At 41.3% G+C, this 23314-nt stretch overlaps 1 protein-coding gene across 2 annotated transcripts; it reads right to left on the minus strand.

Moving 5' to 3' along the window:
• Window positions 1-1872: 1872 nt before the first annotated feature.
• On the minus strand, window positions 1873-22051 carry dnaaf4 (dynein axonemal assembly factor 4). Of its 2 annotated transcripts, XM_041175332.1 has the most exons (10): window positions 21929-22051; window positions 20643-20790; window positions 20343-20476; window positions 19130-19388; window positions 17384-17526; window positions 14699-14808; window positions 12819-12972; window positions 11964-12069; window positions 6536-6652; window positions 1873-2151 (listed from the first exon to the last, which is right to left on the minus strand). In XM_041175332.1, the coding sequence occupies exons 1-9, from the start codon at window positions 22049-22051 to the stop codon at window positions 6543-6545; spliced, it is 1287 nt and encodes a 428-aa protein (XP_041031266.1). In that variant the 3' UTR covers window positions 1873-2151; window positions 6536-6542. The 2 variants fall into 2 exon arrangements, with proteins under 2 accessions (XP_041031266.1, XP_041031265.1); XM_041175331.1 differs by lacking the exon at window positions 1873-2151 and having other exon boundaries at window positions 5401-6652.
• Window positions 22052-23314: the final 1263 nt, after the last annotated feature.

Genomic DNA, 23314 nt, shown 5'->3' on the forward strand with positions numbered 1-23314 from the left:
CTGATGGCTATAACTTGCAAACTATCTTGTGGGCGGTAGAATTGGAGTTTCAGAAACCAAAAATAGGGTGCACTTGACTTGAAGTAACATTGCAGCTTCTGGTCTGAGACTGATAGCTGTTGTTTAAATACAACTTGACTTTCAATGAAACAAGTAACTTTCCCCTGCCAATTACAGAATCAAAGTTAAAGGACAGTTTCACTACTGAAGCCAATCACTGGTCCTTTTCTGTTACTGTATTATTGTAAGGGTACTAGGAGGTGGTTATAACAAAAACAGGACATTTTTATGTGCATTTGTGGCTTTTCTCTGGGTGTATTATTTTTCTTAACTTAAAAATTGGTTATTTTAAGAAGATGAACTGCTTGAAATGGTTTTTGCATTGGTGCTGAAAGAATAACATTCTTTCCATTCTGTATGAGGTACTTAAAATAGAATTGATTATCAACAGTTCTATGTACGTGGGATAAACAGTCACCATGCATACCCAAATGTTAGAAACAATACCTATATTTCTAGGCTATGAATTAATAATGCTGGAATCAAAAAGGAGTCCTAACAGCCAGAATTTATTAGACCATCTGACTTGGAAATATATCACCGTTCCTTCACTGTCACTGGGTCAACATCCTGGAACTCCCTCCCTAACAGCACTGTGGGTGTACCTACACCATATGGACTGCAGCGGTTCAAGAAGGCAGCTCATCACCACCTCCTCAAGGACAATTAGGGATGGGCAGTAAATGCTGGCCTTGCCACTGACGCTCACATCCCATGAATACATTTTTAAAATGACACTACAGATGGCTATAGACATGCTTTTGTATTTGTAATGGAGTTTGCTGTTCAATAAAATACCTTTGTATTGTTTAGTATATTCTCAAAACCAAAATGATTTTTGAGTGTAACAATAGATATACCAGTTAACATTGTCATCAGGTATTTGAGGTTCTGATGCTGATGGGATGACTTCAGGGGCAGCAGGGGGGAGGGGGGAAACCCAACAGGTCACTCTGCTCAAGCCTCAGACAGTAATTGGGGAGCACCTCCCTCAAGGGCCCCATTTCCACATTCCGCCCCCAAAGTCAGCACCCCCATGGGTGCTTCCTCACCCCTCCAATGCCCAGCCTCCCACACCCCCCTCTCCCCCACCACCCCCACATCCCAGCCTCATCTGCCTTCCTCTCCGTAAGAGCCCCTGCACTTACCTGGCCCTGGACTCCAGGACATAGAATCTGGGGAGCATTTGTAGTCCCAGTGCTGGCCTCTGGTGTTTCTGGGACTATAGAGCTGCCGGCCAATCGGATTGACTGGCAGCTCTTGAGGCAGGACTTCCGCCCTAATGAGGGGCTGAAATCTCTGCTCCAGATAATTAGCATTCCTCAGGGATGTGTTCCTCACTAACTGTTCAGCTGGCAGGGCCCCATATCCTTTGCATCTGTCTAAAACCTGACTGTTTTAGACTATATTATGCCTGATAAAGTCAGAATGTTCATTGAAAATGTAAATGTATAAAGTCAGAATGTTCATTGTTATCATATACCAACTGTCTCAGAGATGTCAGAATATATTGAAAGAGAAGTATCTGAATTTATATTTATCTAAGATACTGTATAAAACATTGACTTAACTTGTTCTGAGTCATTCAATATAAACCCAATTCAGGTTAGAAAATTTTTATTCAGTTTTATTCGGCTACCAAAACAGCACATCATTATGTGAACTACCAATAAATCTTCCCTATTCTGAGGTATCACATTTGACAGGCACAATTATGTATTTAACTACAATAAACAAAATAATATCAATTTAGTAATTAAAGCACAACAGTCTAGTATAAGATTACCAAGGTGTAACACGTGCTAGATTCAGTTCAACTCAATATGTTACATTTATAACTAAAATACCACAGTACATATTTTGGGAGTTTTTAAAAAATAAGATGGTATTGATTAACAATAGAACAGTTCTGTCCAAATTTTATTAGGTTCAGAATAAGATCTGATCACCTTAGTCCATCAGCAGTTTAATGTCAATGTTGTGTCTTCTTCTATGGTACTGGGTCTATCTCTGATCTGTGTCTTCAGCAGTTTGTCCTGAATCTCATTCTCTCCTGGCTTGTCAGCAGATTTCTTCTTTTGCTAAGTATTTCTGTGATATTGAAAACATGGGTTACAGTTGGATGCATTCCCTTTCCTCTTTAAATAATAATTTTATTTTTCTCCTTTCTATATTCTCAATAACACCTGTCTTCTATTCCAGATGGGTTATCTAATTTCACTATTCATTTAAAACTTAAGGTTTAAAACATCTTTAAAATACAATAATGGTAGTGTAAACAATACAATGTTCCAATGTATCATTGCAACATTCATTTACATTTGAAGCAAATACACTGTGGTGTTTGACTGAAAGACTCCATTGGTCTCAGCTTCTGCTAGGGTTTTGAAACAATTACCAATATGTGGAAACATTAATGTTTTTGTTGAATAATATTCAAATGAAATACAGGAGTGCGAGTACTGCATTATTATCCTGTTTGACTAAAGCCTCCATTATGTTATTCTGGTAGTTACCTCAAAAACTTGTGGGTTTTTTTATTGTTAATTTACAAATGGCAAAGCAGTACTGTTTGGCTGAAATTGCATATGTAGTATTATTGTATCTGAGCAGCCAAATTGATATTAGTGCAGTAGAAGGACAATACAAAAGATTTAACTTTTGTTTGGTCCTAGCATGTATTTAGATAGAGTGTGACGAACTAGTACTCATAGTAAGATTGCATAAAATGCAATTTGCAATAACTCATTCTTCTAGGGTATATTTCTGCTGGTCTCTGAAACGTTCAGCTAGATTTTAAGTTCCCAACTTGCTAGGAGCAAGGGTTCCATTGGGTTTTTAACCAAGCCACTGCATTACATCATTTGGTTTTCCAACCAATTAGCATGAACCAGCTTAATGACAACCCAGATGAGTGAATTTCAACTTCAGTACTTAAAGGGACACTCCAACCAATTTGATGGATTTTGGAGTTGGGAGCACAGCAAAAGGAACTGGCAGAATTGAATCCATAAGTTCAAAGGCTATAATAAATAAAAACAGAAAATGCTGGGAAAACTCAGCAGGTCTGGCAGCATCTGTGGAGAGAGAAACAGAGCTGATGTTTTGAGTTCATATGACTCTTCTCCAGAGTTCAAAGGCTATGCCTTGTTTCAGTGATGCCTCTCTGGGTGTGAAGCTGGAGGTTGTAAGGGCCCACAAAGAGACTCGCTTCCCTATTGGCAGGAGGAAGAAGCCTGCCAATTAAACAAAGAAGGAATGCCTGGAGCTTGCCCATGTGTTCAGCAGCAGCATTGTTATACTAAACTCATGGATTCAATAACATAAGTAGGGCAGGGAATGTGTGTACAATAGCACTTCACCTACATCCTGATGTGTGTATCACCCCAACCCCTCTTTGCTTTTTCAACCATACACCAGCCCAGCACTCTTCACACCAAGTTACCTTACAGGTTGTCATGAAGAGATATTAATGTTTAAAATGTTATTGGAAATTATTATTAAATTGGAATTGTATTGACGTCTGTGTCTATGTGTGTCTTAATTGGATTAAAGCCAGCTAGCCTGGGTGCTTTGATGTATAGTTGTTTGAGATGTTATTTAGATAAACATAAGGAGGAGGTAAAATGTAAATTTGCATTTGTTGAATAAAATGTTCAAAAGAATAGATAAAATCTTGCACCTAGCTGGGAGATGCCATGCAATGTGTTTATTTTACTAACAAAATTGGTGGAATGAAAGTATTATTGTTAGGAGAGGTAAAATTAAAAAACCTAGTAATACAATGGAAATTGTACATTCGAAGGAAAAGCTAGGTATGAACAGAAAGGAGTTTGTGTGTGTAAGTCAGTAGTATTTAACATCTAACCAGCCTGTAAGCCTACAACTGTGTCTGTAAAGGAACCAAATTGCAAAGAACCTCATTTTGAATTTGTAAGGTCAAATGTGCTTTGCCTGGTGTCTGTTTAAAGTCTATGGGTTACTGTTGCCTTAGTGAAGATTTACTTGGGAGTGATTAATTTGGGGATCAGTTTAAAAGTTATTATGGTAGTAATTTGTAGACGTGTATGTGTTTAATTTATTGTTAAATTAATAAATGTTTAATTTAGCTTTATATAAAAAATCTTTCCAGGCTCGGTTGTCTTATTCCTGAATTTAGAGCTGCATCTCAAACATACCAATTGAAAATATAGGTTATGAGAGTTGTTCAAGTTTCCCTCTGGGATTTAAACAACTCAGCCTTTACCAACTGCTGTGTCATAACACAGGTACACCCATCCTTCTTTGCCAATGCACTTGCTCACAAGTCCACCTGTCCTGTAGAGCTGCAGGTATGTGAGAAGCAGGCTATTGCTGCTCCTGCTGGTGTTGGTCATCTTAGTCCTCATCTAAGTAAATAAAAGTGATACAACATAAAGGACACCCATGCTAATCTGATAGCTCAGTTCCAAAATGCAGATCAGACATACAAACCTCCCAAGTTGACAAAGTAATCACCACAGTTGTCAGAGCTACCTCTCAACACAAGTACTGTGAACAAAGTCTTTCACACAAGCAGGCAAGAAAGCAGCTGTGAGGTTTCATTCACACATTTCCCTGCCATGTCCCCTGCACCCTCAATTGCTGCTGTGCACTCACCTTACTTAGACTGGCAGGTTCCAGAAAGCTTGGGGCATGCATAGATCCACAGTTAAATTGCAAAGCCATGTTAATAATGCTGTAATTGACCAATTAGCATGTTGGAATTGAAACTCTGCCTCTCCCACGGGGTTGTTCGCATGCAGCCTAACATGCTATGGTGTAATGTGGAAGTTGGTGGGTTGGAGTCAGCTTCCCAATGCACTGTCCACTTCCCTAGTTTTAAACACTACCTGCTCCTACACATTAAAATTCACCCCTTTACTTTAGTGGCTATTACTTTATCACAGGCATCACAACTAAGATTTATTTTGTTTTCATCTTCCACAAAGAAACTTTTAGGAATAAGTTAGTGAATAGTCATGGTAGTCCAGTTGGAAACAATGTGCAGCTTCATTATAATGAGGACAAGGTCCACTGACTCAAATGTGTAACTTCAAATAACAGTATTTCTTAACAGGGATGAAGCCATTCTAAAGTCACATGGGTGAGTACATCCACCATTTGGAGTTTTGACTGGAGACTTTCTAGAGCAGGCGAAGATCCTCTTGTTATGACGTGGCAGGTGGTATGTGCCAGGCGGACCAAATCCACAAGGGAAACTTGGCCATGCTATCGTAATGGTTTTGCAATTTGTTTTTATTACAAGAAGATTTGTGCACTGAATTCAGAAGTAACGAGTCCAGTAAGATCTTTAGATATTTTAAAAATTAAATTAAAATATTTATTATCAAAAGCAAAGATTTCAAGCACATACATAATATTACAGTTACTTAATACAATAACACATCCTAAAATTCTTAATTACTTAATACTATACAAATCCTAAAATTCTTAATTAACCTAACTCCCAAATATACACCCCTTTAAGACAACAGTCCAAAATAAATTTAAAATTTAAAAAGCAAGCCAGCAAATTACCACATCACCCACTCAACAGTGGAATTCCAAAGGTTTTTCTCCAACTTTAGTTACTGGACACAGCAGACTTTTGCAAAAATACTTGGAGGCTTCTTCTAGGCTGTTTCACACACTCCTGTTAGATCTTACATTTCCCTTTATATACGTGTTTCTCTCTTTAATGTGTAAATTCCATTGTCCCATATGTCTTTCCATAATATAAAAATCTTTCATGTTGCCAATATGACCTCTTTCTTTTTGGTAAAAATAAACACATTGCTTGGCCCTGCCTATCTTTCCAGTTGTAAACATTTGATCATCCCTTTGAAATCTAAACAACTTCACTTATCTAAAAATGCAAATTTCCTTCATACCTTATATGCTAAGACTTCATCCACGTTTACTCATTAGCATTTCAAGTACCTTTCTATATCTAACTCCTTATAATTTCAAGCTTGCATTCCAGCTGACTCCAATTTAATTAAATCAACAGACAGAACCATCGCCACTCATACCCTAAATCTATTTTATAATAAACCATGATAATATTATGAAAATTATTAGTTTTGTGACAACTGTATAAACCACTTTATAATCTGGTAGTGTAACAGGTGTATGATTAAATATTCTATTCCCATTATAGCGAAGCCATATACTAAATTCCCAACAGGATTATCATAAACCATAAAAGGCCTCTACTCTCCAAAAGAAAGCGGAAGTGCAAAGGCACCAACAATTAAGACACAACAGCATCTTAGTTAAAGATTCTAGCACCATTCAGTTCAAACTGATCCCAATTCAGGTTTTCCTCAGGAAATCAAAGGCTAGTTTGGATTGAAGCTTTGGATTTACCATTGTCCCTGAATACAGTGCCTGTGTCCTAACAAAAGGGTGATATGTAGAAGTACATTTTCAGTAAGTCTTTGACATTTCTCACATGGTTCTTAGGGATCTGGAGGTGTTCCTTGAATCACTTGACGTATCTTCTCTGCATCTTCTTGTATTATCTTGTTGCTTGGGTCAATCTTAAGAGCAGCTTCATAATCCTGGAGGCCTGTCAGAGCATAAATAAAAGCATCTATTGAATAAGTCAAAACAGTTGTGATGCGATACTGAGCCACAAAGATCAGGAAGGGTCCAGCTTGAATCCCCAGAATGTACTGGGTTGCATGATCTCAGCCATGGTTGCAGGCTAGGAAGAGGGAAAAATTGTCAGGATTATAGGTCATGATCAACAAGCAGTTGCAGATGTTGCACACTTTCTGGGTGATCTTCAATGATGGCAAGTTGAAATTTGGTTATAGCCCACCCCAGAATTGCATCGTACACCAACACTGACAGTCACACAAACACCTAGTCCCATAGATCCATGTTCCCACATGAGTTTGTAAAGGTTTAGATAGACAAGCTATGTTGGGAAAAGGTGAAGTTTTATCTCCTCTCACGCCTGTGACATTGGCCAGAATTTTCTTGTTGGCATGCGTAAGGTGGCGCACGGTGATGTCAGATGAGCGTCCCAACGTTACCATGCGCTATTGTGATATTTTGATGCGCGCCCGCCATTAATTAACAGGCCACTTAAGACCCTTAAGGCAGCAATTGATGATGATTTTTCAGAGCCCGTGTAATCTTCAGGTCATTGCATGGGTGCAATGGGCAGGCCACATTTGTATAAACCTCATCCACGGGCGGGATAAGAGGGGTGAGTGGGGTCGCGAGTGTTATTTGTCAGACATTTAATGCTTAAAGTTACTGATACTTACCTGTGTGAGCAGGAATATTTCAAAACTCTTCACAGCTGCTTGGACAGGAGTAACAGCCTTCAGATCAGGACTCTTGAGTAAACATCATTTCCGGGGCCTTGCTGGTTTCAGGAAGCCTTCCCTCAGCCTGGGAATGGGAGTTGTGCTAGAGGTACCTCCTCTGAGGAGGAAGGGAGGGCCAGAAGCAGGAGAAGGCCAGGAGTCCACATTCAGCCTCCAGGGGAGCCACCTTGGAAGGAGGGGCGCAGGCGCAAGGGGCTTAAGGCCAGCAGGAAGTGCAAGGCGGGAGGGGCCGCAGAAGACGCCACTATTCTGCTGCCAGGGTATACAGGCGGTGAAGCAGCTACCTCAATATGTCAGGTGCAGTGGCGAAGGACGCTCCATCTCTCAAGGGAGACAATGACCTCTGTCTGTCAGATGATAGACCCTGAGATCTGTGCCAACTGTGTGGGTGGGCACCCCATGTCAGTGGCTTTGAAGGTCATGGCTGTCCTCAACTTCTATGCCTCCAGCTCTTTCCAGGGGTCGGTGGGTGATCTTTGAGGAGTCTCTCAATCAGCTGTCCACACTTGTGTCAAGGTGACAGAAGCTCTGTTCAGGCGTGCATTGACTTTCATCCACTACCTCTGGAATGAGGCCAGCCAGACAGAGCAAGCCAGAAGCTTCACAGTGATTGCTGGCTTCCCCTGCATCCAGGGTGCAATCGATTGCACACATGTGGCCATCAAGGCGCCAGCGGGTGAGCCCGGTGCCTTCGTCAACAGGAAGGGATTCCATTCCGTGAATGTGCAGATAGTGTGTGATCACAAGATGCAGATTCTTCAAATCTGTGCAAGGTACCCAGGCAGCTTACATCCTCAGACACTCCCAGGTGCCGAGGCTCTTCAGTGCTCCAGCCGGCTGGATGGTTGGCTGCTAGATGACAAGGGCTATTCCCTCAAAAGGTGGCTCATGACACCCCTCAGCCATCCAAGAACAGAGATTGAGCAGCGGCTACATAGGAGCCATACCTCCACAAGGGCTGTGGTAGAGAGAACCATCAGTCTTCTCAAGATGCGCTTCCAATGCCTGGACCATTCAGGGCGCATACTCCAATACCCTCCAGATCATGTGTCACTGATAATGGTTGCATGCTGTGCTCTCCACAATCTGGCACTGGAAAGGGGGGATGCAGTGGAGGAAGAAGATGGAGACGCAGTTGCTCCAGCTGCACACAATGAGGCCAATAGTGATTCCGAGGATGAGCATGCACAGGAGAACGCTGAGGGGTAGATGGTGACCCAGGCATCCTCCAGGGAGGTTTTAATCCAACAAACCTTAAGCTAGCCCACCACAGATAGATCTCCAACACAAGCCAGGGCTGCAGGCTCCATACTTGATACCTGAGTGCAAAATCTGCCTGGGTAGGAATATTAAATGCCTTGTCAATAAAGCTCAATGTCAAACAAGTCCCTCATAACATCATAGGTTCCCATCCACCTGCAAAAGTAAGGGATCACCCTGAGCCATGCTTACATATCAAAATTTAATGATTTAGCAAAATGAGGCACAAAAAACATAATTTCAAAGATGTTATGCATCACACCAAGTGGTCATCAACTAATAGCAGGGCACCAAAACATCACCAATGAGAACCCGGTAGTGTGCCTAAAGCGCCTTAAGTTTACATTTCTGGGTGTTACGTCTAGGTGCTCCTCCCGCGCTGGCACTTGCAACTGAGACAGCCTGCTCACTGTGCTGTCCTGTTGGCCTCGATGACCTTGGCAGGAGTCCTCTGGCCTGTGGAGCCTTCGATGACCCCGCCTGGGAGGGAGTGGCCAGTTTCACAGCTGGCATCTCCCCAATCACCGCAGCCTCATCGGATCCCACGGTCACTGGCAGAGGAGTGGAGAAGCTGCTGCCTTCATCTGGAGCACCCTGAGAGGAGCCTGCAGAGACATGCAGCTCCTGTGCCAATGTGAGATCGCTTTGGATTTCCTTGCTCATCATTGATGGATGGGTACCGAGCTGGGATAGCTGGTGCCCAATCCATCTCCCACACTGGCACTGACTAGCTGAGGTCAATGTCGCTGTGAGGGCTTGCAGGTCCGAGCGCAAACCCAGGAGGCCCTGATTGTTCTCCTGGAGAATCCTCTCCACGAGAGTTGCCACTCTCTCCATGGAGGAAGCATAACACTCGGTCATGAGGCTCATTGCATTGGTGATGCTCTCCTCTAGCATAGGCACCATGCCACACATTGCCTCTTGTAACTCTGCCAGATCCTCCCGCATACCCTGCTGCACTTCCGGCGTTTGCTGCCTCACAGATGACCCCAGAGGCACATCCTCAGCCTCCGACCGAGCATGTTCTTGGTCCCCAGCAGTCCTCCGACTGCTGGCGCCATGGGCACTCTGTCTCCACCTGCACCTCAAGCGAGTGTGAAGTGCCCTCACCGCTGTGCCCCGGGATACTAGCCAATGATCTAATTCCCACCGAGGTGCTAGTATCTGCGCTGGTGGCTGTCTGGCAGAAATGGTGTGATGCTGGTGAGTTCAATTGTTCAGGGACCTCAGATGTGAGAGGCGGCCCATCTGCCTCCTCCTCCTCCCGGCCCTGCTCCGATGATGCTGAAAGGAAGAACAAGGACATTTGATCAGTTAAAATGGCATTTTAACACTCCACCATGCTCTCTTGCCCACATGTCTGTCCTTGGCTTGCTGCATTGTTCCAGTGAAGCCCAATGCAAACTGGAGGAACAACACCTCATCTTCCGACTAGGCAATTTACAGCCTTCCGGACTGAATGTTGAATTCAACAACTTTAGGTCTTGAGCTCCCTCCTCCATCCCCACCCCCTTTCTGTTTCCCCCTTCCTTTTGTTTTTTCCAATAAATTATATAGATTTTTCTTTTCCCACCTATTTCCATTATTTTTAAATATTTTTAAATCTTTTATGCTCCCCCCACCCCCACTAGAGCTATACCTTGAGTGCCCTACCATCCATTCTTAATTAGCACATTCGTTTAGATAATATCACCAACTTTAACACCTATGTGTTCTTTTGTTCTGTTGTTTGTGACATCTTTTGATGATCTGCTTCTATTACTGCTTGTTTGTCCCTACAACCACACCAACCTCCTCCACTTCTCTCTCTCTCCCCCCACCCAAACCATTCCCCCACCCCCCCCCACCCCACCTTAAACCAGCTTATATTTCACCCCTTTCTTGGACTCACTCAAGTTCTGTCGAAGGGACATGAGGACTCGAAATGTCAACTCTTTTCTTCTCTGCCGATGCTGCCAGACCTGCTGAGTTTTTCCAGGTAATTCTGTTTTTGTCACGGTCTAACCTTGCAAAGCAACAAGGCGCAAGCACGTGGAATGCCAAGGGCAGCAGATGGATGGGTGCCCTGCCACCTGGAAGCTCCCCTCCCAGCATGTCAGCATCCTGACTTTGACATGTTTCGCAGTTCCAACACTGCGTCTAGGTGCAGATCCTTGAGATTGCCCCCAAAACAGTACTCTGGGTGTCAGTGTCATACATGCTGCGGGTGCAGACCCCATCTCAGCACTACCCTCTCAGGGTGAAATAGGCATGGGCAATATCTGCTGGCTCACCCAGCGAGGGGAACATGCCATGAAGGATTCAATGCTGTAATTGCACTCAGAGTTGGGGTTGGGGGGAGGGTGGGGAGGGGGTTGCTTGGGGGGAGTTAAGTGACCTATGTCAACATGGTACTCACCCTTTCCGAGCAAAAGAGGTTGTTGAATCGCTTGCGGCACTGGACCCATGTGCATCGCACCATGTCATGGGAGCTGACTATGCCTGCCACCTTCTCCCAGGCACGTTTGGTCAGGTGAGTCTCTGCCTCTCAACCCTTGGAACGAGGACCTCCCACTGTGCTGCCACCTCCTCCAGGAGAGCAGCTGGGCACTCAACAGAAAACCGAGGGGCACACTGTCCTGCTGCACTACCCTCCTGCCTGGCCTGCTCTCCAACAGCGCTCTGGGGAGCCTTTATACTGGCCATAATGAACAGCCTTTGCAAGGCTGCCAGCACTCTATTTGAACAGGCTGCTGGGTCACCATTGGACCTGACAGTCATTGTGCACCCCCCACCGCCCACCCACTCCCACTATCCTCGGGAGCCGTGCTTCATGCTGGCCTTAATTGGCTCACCCATGTAAAATGGCAATGCGGAGCCCATCATGGGCGGCGATCGGCTCCGTGTCCACCCACGCCCACTTCCCAATTCTCCCCATTGGGTTTATAAGGCATGAGCTGAAAGAGAGAGATCGTGTGAGAAAGATAGAGACAGGGATGGACAGACAGAAACAGAAGGAATAGACTATGTGCTATTGTTTTGCTGACTGCAGTTATTATTTATGAAGAAACGTATTCGGCTCTCTACATGACCATGCTTGAAATGTGTTCTGAATAACGTAAAGGCTCTGTTAACTAGTACCTTACAGGGGTCTTCACAAATTACAGTACTAATTTCCAGAAGGAGTAAGCAGGAAAAAGCTGGAAAACAGAAAACTGGTGTAGCCAAGTTTTAACTCCAACATTTACGAATTATATGTTTCCACAATTTCTGTGTACTTAATTACTAAAAAGTCCTTACCCTCCACATATAGTTCCAGTTCGCAAAATGCTGCACCTCTTCTAATATGGGCCTTCAGTCTGCTATTTGCATTGTCTGTAACAGCAGGAGTTAACAAATCAAGTGCCTAAAGGAAAGAATAAACATGTTACTTAAACAAATAAAAAGGTATAATACAAAAGAGCTAGATTCCCTTTAATGTTTCAAAAACCAAATGTATACATTTTCTAAGGGTGGGATGTAATTTCAAGCTTCATGTACCAGCCTAGCGATCACTGCTCCCCCAATTCAACCCACAGATTAAAATAGCAGATCAAGCCCCAGTGACATCACTAGAATTTAATCCATGTGTTTAAAGAGAACTCTGTCATTTTGGGATAGATGCTCTTGCCATCTTTAATTTAGTGAGTTGCACTGGCACAAATGAGGGAAAGATTGGTCACCTGTGTATCCTCTGAGTCAAGAGATGATGTGTTCCACAAAAAAAACATATAAGAAATGGAACTAATAATCAAACAGCTAAGTGTACCAGCCTCAATAATAAAGGACTATTTCATATTGTTCTGTAACAGATGGAAGTTTATGGATCGCCTTCATTTTTGTGACTGACCCTTTTTCAAAAACTGAGTTGACACAGGTAGGTCCCCAAATATAAAAATAAACTAAACTATGGTTAATTTTTAATAATCATAAATAAAAACAGAAAATGCTAGAAAAACTCTCTCCACAGATGTTGCCAGACCTGCTGAGTGTTTCTAGCATTTTCTGTTTTTATTCCAGATTTCCAGCATCCGCACTATTTTGCTTTTATCGATGGCCAATTTTTGCCTTATTCAATTAATTAGTGTTAACTAATTAATCTGAATGTGAACTAACCTTGGAGGAGTCTTCAATGGCTTTGTGTAAATTTCTTAGTTTAAGGTGGCTTGCAGCCCGGTTCAGATACAAGACTGGAAGTTTATTATTCAATTGTATTCCCAGGTTATAGGCATTAATAGCTGCTAGATAATCTCCTGATGCAAAGAGCTTACTGAAAAAGGAAAATAATATTTGAACAACTATGATAACCTGATTTAAAGTTTATTATACAGAAGCTAATCATACCTTCACAGGATAGCAAAGTGCTAACTGCCATAAATCAAGATCTCTCAGTGCAGTTAGTCATTGTTTAACATCATGAGTCAACATCATGTGATAGGTTCCAGAACGTCTTTCAGAGGATACATTTAATAAGCAAATCATTGCACTGTTTTCCAAGTGCCACATCTTTATGTAAGAGACCAAGCAGTCACTGTTAATAAACTATTTGAACATGTTCTTTCATCACCTAACATCCACTCATGCATCCTTTTCCAAAGACAATTACATTAATTGTAGTATTGTACCCAAATTCTGAATGGAAAATTAGTTCCAACCACCTGGATAGCAGATAAAAAGGAAAATATTTTTGCAGATCACAGAAGGAACCTGTAAAAAGGCTGGAATTTAATCATAAGGGATTTCAATTAAGCAGATTGAAAAAATGACACAAGAAAAGCTGAAGAGCAGTATATGTTTTGAGTAATGCAGGACTGATTCCTTGAGCAGTCTGTAGTACTACAAACATGTCAGAAACAAAAGAAATATTTCTGAATCAGAGTGCTGTGCATTCAAGCCCTATACCAGAGTCTTGAGTACTAAATCTAGGCTGACACAGCAGTACAGTCCTGAGGAGTGCTGCATTGTTGGAGGTGCCTACACGACATGGACTGTGGTTATTCAAGAAGGGGGCTCATCAACACTTTCTCAAGGGCAATTAAGGATAGGCAATGAATACTGGCCTAGCCAATAAAGCCCACATTCTGTAAAAAGAATAAGTTTTTTAAAAAATGTTGGCTTGGGAGAGGACATTGCTGTTGGTCTGCCTTTCTTGCCACTGGATTTGGAAGATCTTACGAAGGAACTATTGGTGGTACTTCTCCAGTACTTTGAGGTGCCTGCAGAAGGTTGTCCAAGTCTCCAAATCATATAGGAGCATGGGGATCACTGCTGCCTGGTAAACCATTACCTTAATCTTGGGCTTGAGATCCTGGTCATCGAAAACTCATTTCCAAAGGTCAAGCTGGCACATTGGAGGCAATGATAAATTTCATTGCATATGTCTGCCTTTGTCGTGTGAAGGCTCCCCAGATATGGAATTGGTCCACATTGTCCAGGATCTCACCACTGATCTTTATCAATGGTGAGGGAAGTATTGTGCTGGTTGGAAAAAGACTTGAGTTTTCTGGGTATTCAGTGAAAAGCCGATCTTCTCATACACTTCAGAGAAGAAGTCGACAATGATCTGGAGCTCAATTTTTGAGTAAGTGCACACACGAACATCATCTACATAATGGAGCTCAATGACTAATGTTGGAGTGATTTTGATTTTGGAATCGAAGGTGGCAATAGGTTGAATAGTTTCCCGTGCAGTATTGCAGTGGGGAGAATGGAGAAGAGGTTACTGTGATGACACAGCCTTGTTTGATTTGTGGTGGTTCCATTGTCGAGGATCATAGTTTCTGTGTCATCAAGGAACTGGTGGAGGATGACGACAAATTTCAGAGGGCAGGCAAGTTTAGAGGAGGATACTCCATAAGCCTTCACTGTTGACAGAGTCAAGGCTTTTGTGAGGTCGAAAGCAGTTGGTGCTGTTCCTTGCATTTTACTGACAAGATATTGAGGTGTGAAAAGTTCTTTTAAAATTAAAATTAATGATTTAAAATGTCAAAACTTACTTCCCTTTATCCTTCAGCCAGTCTGGATTTTTTTCCTCTTCTTTCAGGTCTTTAAGATCAGGGATATTTGCATTTTTAGCTCGTCTAGCTTCTGCCTGTTTTCTTAACCACTGTAAACCATTGAAGAACTTTAGTTCACATGCAGTATGACAGAGAAGATATCTTAAATTTCCAAAGTAAGATCATTGTACAGAACTGCATTATAAACTCAGCATGTATAATTCTAAAAATTCTGAAACAAAACTGTAAGCAGTCATTTAATAGTACAGAACTTGAGTATGGCTGAAAAAAGAGACACGCAATCTATGCTTTTCATCTTGCACTCATCAGGATAGCTCGCAAGAAATTATCCAACTGTAATGGGGGAACAACACTTTATACTGCATGAGAAGAGAGTGCTGATTGGTTGGCAAGTGGACTCTGATTGGGGAGGCGTTGCCATGGAGAAATGCAGCAGCTTTGTTCAAATTGAAACCGGGCAGGTTGACTGTAATTGGTCAAAGCATTGCCCTGGGGAATTCATTAAGTAATGACTGTTCCCTAAGCTTTTATTTAGATGGAAAAGGTGCAAAGTTTGCACATGTTCCTTCTGTCTGCAAAGGACACCACTGTGGGGTTGTGTGTGTGTGTGTGTGTGTGTGTGTGTGTGTGTGTGTGTGTGTGTGTGTTTGTGTATATATATAGCTTCTAGCATGCGTAAGTGAGCCAAACTGCAAGCCCAACTGGCAATCTTAAATTGGTTTTCAGTGTAATTCTTAGCACAATCAGGATTGTTTAACAGGTGTTGTCCAATCACAGAATCATATCTAATGTCGGACAATTTGAGTTTTGTGAGCACAGGCTAATTGGGTACAGTCAGTACTTTGTTGTGAACTGCTGAAGGGACATGCTGTTTGATACGATCTGCCAGTCATTGGGATGTATGGCCTTTTTACCTGGCATCACATCACTGGATAGCTCACTTGTGTGATAGGTAGAACATCTTTTTGGCTTGACAACAGCATCCTTTTAGTGGGCCCAAGCCATTGCTCAACGTGCAAGCTTGATGCCAAAATAGTGCGCATCAAAGCCATCCTGCGGGATAATGGCTACCCTGATCAGATCATCACTTGCTGTATATCATGCATGAATGGACCCAAGGCCACCACTTTAGGCCCTGAATAGTGCCTAGTCTCCTTCAGATAACCCTGGAAGGGTGAGGTGTCTCAAAAATTTGAGCAATGGGTAAAGCTAGCTATTGCATGCTGTTACTATGCAGTAGCAATGCAAGTGATATTCTCCACTAACAAGATGTTGCTGTCAAGTCAAAAAAATGTTCTGCCTATCACACAAAGGTGCAATGTAGTACAAGAATTTCAGTGTCAGTGTAATGCCAGGTATATAGGCCATACATCCCAAAGATTGGCCTGGACCATATCAAACAGCACGCTCCTTCAGCTGCTTGCAACAGGCAAAGTACAGAACACACCCTACCAGCCCGTGCTAGCAAAACTCAAAACATAGTGTCCAACATTAGATGTGATTCTGCGATTGGACAACACCTGTTAAACAATCTTGATTGTGCTAAGAACGACACTGAAAACCAATTTAAGATTGTCAGTCAGGTTCGCAGTGTGGCTCACTTACGCATGCGAGAAGCCACACACATTCACAGACAGGGCCCTGGCATTTGCAAACAGAAGGAACAAATACACACTTTGCACCTTGTTCATCTAAACAAAAGCTTAGGGAATATCATCCACTGGTTCATTCCCCAGGGCCTTGACCAGAGTCGACTGGCCCAGTTTGAATTTGAACAAAGCCAAATACCTAACTGCTCCATGCTGCATTCTCCAAGGCAACATTTCAAACAATCAGAGTCCATCTGCCAACCAATTAGTACTCTCTTTTCATGAAGTATAAATTGTTGTTCCCCCATTACAATTGGATAATTCCTTGTGAGCTACCCTGATGGGTACAAGAAGGAAAGCTTAGATATCATGTCTCTTTTTTCGGCAAAACCTGTAAGTAACATTTTAAGTGTAAAGTTTTATTGCATCCTAGATTTTCTCTCATAAAAATACATGACAAAAGCACAGGACTAAATGAAACCAAAAAGCACATATAGCAACCGGCACATTGACCAGTGGAACTACAGAGAATCACATTCAGGATTCCTCACACAGTGAGTTCCAGAATTAACTTGGACCGCCGATTGATGAAAAGTGAGACGTGAAATGAATCAGAGAAAAGTTTGAGTGTAAGTTTAATCATGGCGCTCCTGCACACTTCCTCTAAGCCATAACAAACTAGCACTGGCAGAGTCCCAAAAACAATCTGCCTATTCATGCTGTGGATGGGGAAGTGTGTGTAAGTGCATAAGCATCTACAAAGGGGAGAAAAAGGTAACCAAATTGTAAAAGAATCAATCAGAAACAGTATTAATTCCCAACTCCCAATCAGAGATGCTTCATTTTCTTCTACCTATTCTTTTCTTCTCCAAACAACAGGCTTTACAAAAAAATCAATAGGAAACAACCATGATCTCCTTTCAATTTATTCAATTTGAAATTCATCTCCAGGTTGATATTTTAACCAATTACATGAGCTGCCAAATCAACAGAATTAACAAGGTATAAATAACAATATCTCAGTTAATTATAGCATGTGTTTGAAGAAACGTATTCATTTTTACAAAATCCTTACCTCTTCTTCCTCAGCAACAAGAGATTCTCTTAATGCAGTAGGAAAAACTCGTGGCGTGAAGTGTATCTGAATGTTGCCAGCTGAACGAGGAGCTGGGATGATTTTCTCCTTGGAGTTTTCAGCAAATATATTGCCAGTTGTACCTGCAATTAATCCATGGTTAGAATCTAACTATTAAATACTTTCCTGTATAAAAATGACTACGCATTTTGTTTGCAGAGATAGAACTAAAATATGAAAAAAAGGAAACTTCTTGTGATATGATCTCTATTTGTTATAGATGTATCAGGAAATAACTGACTCATGTGTTGAAGACACAGAACAAAGACCTTCAACCCATAGAACCTATCTATTGTCAAATAGAATGCTGAAAAATGAGAGTTAGTGCCAATTCATCATAACTAACTTTACTTAAACAGAAGATATTGGAGCTGATGATGTGGTCGTGTCAAGGTGGCACTGGGACTGCTGTGTACCAAACACTGCCTACACCTGTATGCCACAAGATTGATTAATCCCAATAATGCAAGGTCAGCCAATTTTCATATTTGGATGTCACACCTGGCATATTACGTCTGCTTGATGTGATGCAACAAGTTTGTGGGCATAGTACTTTTGGTGCCAGAGCTCTTAAAGATTGTTGGCTATCTTTAATAAACTAATTATTTTTCATTCAAAATATGTTCTGGACAGAATATTTACAGATGCCTCTTGTTGGAGGAGAGCACCGCTCTTCTGTGTCATGGGTGGAGGTGATAAACACTGCTTGAGCCAGTAAGAATTTTTTTTTTTGGCTACACAAGATCAACAGCATACGTACACAAATGTAATGATATCTTAATAGATTATATTTCCAGGGTTTGGTATTGTTGTTCACTGTAAACTTGGTCCACCACCATAAAGGGAGAAGTCATGGAAATTTGCAAACACCGATCTTAGTATATGAACAGGGATGCTCATTTTCTTTTGAGTCACTGGGCCCTGTTGTTATAACACAGAGCTGCCCATGTTGGATATTAAATGGATCAAGTATAAAGCACTATGCCAACAAGGTTTCTTACACACCACAAGGTTGCTATTGTCCTGGACATGTCGGTAAAACCCATCTTCTCTCAAACTGTCTTTCCTTTGCTGAAGTCAGTGGCTAAGAAAAACAGCAATGTACCTTAAACAATGACCTGACTGAAATAAATAGGCATTCTTTGAAGCATCTGTTTTATGCATACAGCAATAATGTCATAAATTAAAGATGTTCTTGGGATTGACTACTGATTACTCATTTAATTACAATTAGCATGCCCCACACATCCCATCAAATTCAATGTTCAGCCATGCAGGGAAGCATAACACAGAGGTCACCCCATCCCTCCACCTTCTCCCACTATCAGGAAATCAGGAGACAGTCACACTGGCTCTACCTGTAAATATTCTGTCAATCTAGATACATTGTTCCATATAGCAGGGGCTATCCTAAACTTTCTTGGTCAAGAATGAGTTAGAGCATAGGAGAGGGGGAACCCAAAGTAAGAGAGAAAAATTACTTTAGAATGATAAATCTGAAATCCATCTGGTCTAATGTCATAAACTGCATCTTTTATTAATATCATTAAGATTTGCATGAATACTATTTTAATTTTCTTTTGCTGATTTTGTTCCTGTCTGGAAGGGAGAGACTTCACATTCATTTGTCAGGTTAGGAATGTGAGATTGCTTCTGAATTAAATCATTGATTTGAAATAGGTTTACCTCCTTTAACAGAATGCATGTCTGGAGTTCGAGAGGCAAAATTCTGTATTTTGTTTTCTTCCTTCCTCATCCTCCTCCTTTTCTCTGCCTCAATCTTCTGCCTTGCAATCTTTAGTTCCTCCTTTCTCTTTAGATCCTCCTTTTTCTTTAGTTCCTCTTCTTCATGCTTCCGCTGCTTCCACTGTTCCAACTCTTCAGTGGCTTTTCTTCGCTCTTGCTCTTTCATCTCTTCGATCTGTTTTCTGTTATCTTCCTCTATCTGTACAGTTTTATGGTAAGTTTATTGATCTTAACCATGTGTGTCATGTTTCTACCAAATTTCCATAGCTTCTAACCTTGCCTTGAACTAAAACACACATTCATCAAAGTTTCATCTGGGAACTTTATATATCCAAATATACCTTAGCTTCACAGTGAAGTTTAGGAGCACTTTAAGATTGGTCTACATCTCTAATGAGGCACGTTGCAATATTAGTGGAGAAAGCAGAGGTGAAAATTACATTGGTACTTTGTGGAGTGCTGGTAACTAACATAGAAAATCAAAATCCAACTGTGTCGGCAAGCATAGTTCAGATATAGAGAAATGAAGATAGCTTTATACAGTGGAAGCCATTGGAGCATGGCAAATATTGTGTGGAGGAGAGAAGAAATGATAACACAGAGAGGAGGTTGTGATTGTCGAGATAAAAATAGTGGAATTTCCTCCCCACAATGCCACTACACCACTGTCCCGATCATAAATGAATCCATCTCATCATTGCTCTAGTATTCATCTTTGGTAGGTTTGCTGAAGTAATTTAAGACAACAACCTTATAGTACAAATATGAGAGAAGCCTCATAATGATTAAGGTGATTATCTATGCAATCTTACATTCTTTTAATTCATGAGATTGAACTAGTATTTCCCATGACCACCATTCAGTTTTAAATTTATAACTTGTGTTGTCACATGACAGGAAAAGAATGTCACAGGAAATGCATGAAATCTGTATATGTGCCTTGTTTTACTGAAATTATTAAATTACTTACTATACTACCACACAACTGACCATCTTGAACTGCATTTTTAAGTCTTTAATAATTTAGCTTTGTTGCACATAATGGTTTGAATTTTATGACAATGAATGGTTTTATACCAAATTACTCTGTCAGTAACTTTATTTTAAACACAAGAAAAAGAATTAAATATTTAACAGTTCTTACAACAATTACCTTCATCATCTTTTCCAATGAGTACTTCTCATTTTCTCGTTTTTTAATTGATTTTTCTTCTGCAGCTTTTTGTGCCTTCTCTTGAGCGGCAAGTATTGCATTCTCCCTCTTCTTTTGCAATGTTTCCTTACTAACTATCAAAGAAAAGTCAATGTGATTGTATAATGCAAAGACAAAACTAATTTTGCCATGACTACAAGATTTAAAGTAATTGTCATGAACAGCATTGTGAGCGCATTTCAGTTAAATTTTCATCTCTTGGAATCAACATAAAGCAAAAATCTCTAACACTTTCCTCACCTTCAACTATTGTAAGTTGCTCCCACATTCCTGATTCTTTCTTACACAAGGTGAAGATGATAACACCATTGCCAACTTTAGCTGAGCTTTTTGGCTCATTGATAGAAGCAAATAGCACCACCTCAAACAGAAATGGAGGAAAATTCACCTGTTAAAATAATCCATTTAGAATCAAAATTTGGAGTGAAATGTAGATTTGCAATTCCAAACCATACAAAGTGAATTAATTCTTTAGTTTAACAAAAACTAAAAACAAGAATGTATTTTGGGTACCAATATGTCTGCTATTTCATTAAATTATTTGTTGATGGATAATATTTTAAGGGTTCCCTTGCTACCACATTCATGTGTGACTTTAATAGATACAATACATTCAAATGCTGGCCTACAATCTACAGTCATGAACATTCAAACTGTTGAACATCTTAGATGTTTTAACAGTACAAAGATATTGTCACAGTGATGGTATTATTGTATCAACTGCCTTGTGGATCAGTAACAGACTTTAATCTTACAAAATGGCCAATTTTGGGCAGCACCAAAACTAGAACGATGCCTGTATGAAACCCACAGATGGAGGCTAGTTTTTTATGCCATAAAGAATGCAGTGGCAGCAGGGCAAGCCAAATTTTCAGGGTATATTTAAGTTGGCATACATATTGATGATGCATCACTAGTAATATATAGCACTGTTTCATCTTTAAAATGTTCCTAAAACATGACTTCCTTATCTTGGCTGTAAAGTCAGCAGGAGATTCAAACAAATGTTGCGAACCTCTACAAAGGAGAGTGAATCATTCTGTCGGTTCTGGTGTACTTTCCAGTGCCCTGCTTAAAAAAATCAGCATTAATAGGGATATGTGTATATTATCTGGAGATGAGGAGAGAGTTCCTTCTGCTGAAAAAGGAAGTGGATTCTGCTGCCTTTTTCCACCAGCCTACATATCTTAAAGGGAGACATCAGTGCTGCTATTTACGTATTTTTGTCATCATACTTTTGTCTACTACACCTCAAAGTGCCACATACTTTAATTGACAGATATGGAACGAGATTGTACTTTGTGTTATGTAACGCACTTTATGAATGAAGTATAACTTTTGAAAAACAGTGAACGAAGGCTATCCAGTGGATAGCATATATTTAGACTTTCAGAAAGCCTTTGATACGAATTCACATTTGAAACTTTGAACCACTTCAGATGCACAAAATAAAATTGTTAGTAATAGAAGAAACTGATAGCCTACACTTTGATTACATTGTTATGTCAGACAGCCCCTCACCTCACCTTTAAATAATCCTCTGTGCAGAAAATATCCGCTTTCCCGGCCTTCACTCCCTTCAGTGGCACCGTTATAAACAATTGAGTTTCGGTCTGATCCCAGCTGTAATCTCTGACCAGCAGCGGCATGTTTACCGGCGGACTTGCGGCCGTTGCTAAGGGACACGCACCCGGTTGCTGTGGTTAGTCCATCCGGGTGACAGCGACTTTACTTCCGGCGCAGAGGAGGGGAGCTACAATGGCTCAGACATCACTGGGGATCAGTGCTTCTATGTTCTAGATCATCCATCCAGTTCAGGACTCCTTGAAAAAGAGATGTAAAGTTTATAGAGTCTATGCCAACAGGATGTGTTCAATTTGGTGCTGATGAAACATAGAAACTAGGAGCAGCAGTAGGCCATTCGGCTCTTTGAGCCTGCTCCGCCATTCATTATGCACATGGCTGATCATCCAACTCAATAGCCTGCTCCTGCTTTCTCCCCATACCCTTTGATCCCTTTTGCCCCAAGAGCTTTATCTAACTCCTTCTTGAAAACATACAATGTTTTGGTCTCAACTACTTTCTGTGCTAACAAATTCCACAGGCTCACCACTCTCTGGGTGAAGAAATTTCTCCTCATCTCAGTTCCAAATTGTCTACCCCGTATCCTCAGATTGTGACCCCTGGTTCTGGACTCACCCACCATTGGGAACTCCTTCCTCCATCTAACCTGTCTAGTCCTGTTAGAATTTTATAGGTTTCTATGAGATCCCCCCTCATTCTTCAGAACTCTAGTGAATATAATCCTAATCGGCTCAATATCTCCTCATATGTCAGTCCCGCCATCCCAGGAATCAGTCTGGTAAACCTTCGCTGCAGTCCCTCTTTAGCAAGTACATCCTTCCTCAGATAAGGAGACTAAAATTGCACACAATATTCCAGGTGTGGTCTCACCAAGGCCCTGTAGAATTGCAGCAAGACATCCCTGTACCTAAACAAAAACAGAATTACCTGGAAAAACTCAGCAGGTCTGGCAGCATCGGCAGAGAAGAAAAGAGTTGATGTTTCGAGTCCTCATGACCTTTTGTTTTGGTTTTCCAGCATCCGCAGTTTTTTTGTCTTTATCCCTGTACCTATACTTGAATCCTTTGGCTATGAACGCCAACATACCATTTGCCTTCTTTATCGCCTGCTGCAACTGCAAGCTTACCTTCTGTGACTGGTGTACAAGGACACCCAGGTCTCGTTGCACATTCCCCTCTCTCAATTTATAGCCATTCAGATAATAATCTGCCTTCCTATTTTTGCTACTAAAATGGATAACCTCACATTTATCCACATTATACTGCATCTGCCATGGATTTGCCCACTCACAGCTTGTCCAAATCACACTGAAGCATCTCTGCATCCTC

Source organism: Carcharodon carcharias, chromosome 26, assembly GCF_017639515.1.
Source record: "Carcharodon carcharias isolate sCarCar2 chromosome 26, sCarCar2.pri, whole genome shotgun sequence".
NCBI lineage: Eukaryota > Metazoa > Chordata > Chondrichthyes > Lamniformes > Lamnidae > Carcharodon > Carcharodon carcharias.

What these genes read in the sequence shown, in the direction of transcription:
- dnaaf4 (XM_041175332.1), bottom strand. Translation starts at nt 22,051, where the DNA reads ATGCCGCTGCTGGTCAGAGATTACAGCTGGGATCAGACCGAAACTCAA. An exon ending in TGGCTGAAGGATAAAGGGAA is followed by an intron (nt 12,973 to 14,698) that starts GTAAGTTTTGAC and finishes TTCCTTTTTCAG; the next exon opens with TAAGCTCTTTGCATCAGGAG. An exon ending in CCATTGAAGACTCCTCCAAG is followed by an intron (nt 12,070 to 12,818) that starts GTTAGTTCACAT and finishes TCTTTCCTTTAG; the next exon opens with GCACTTGATTTGTTAACTCC.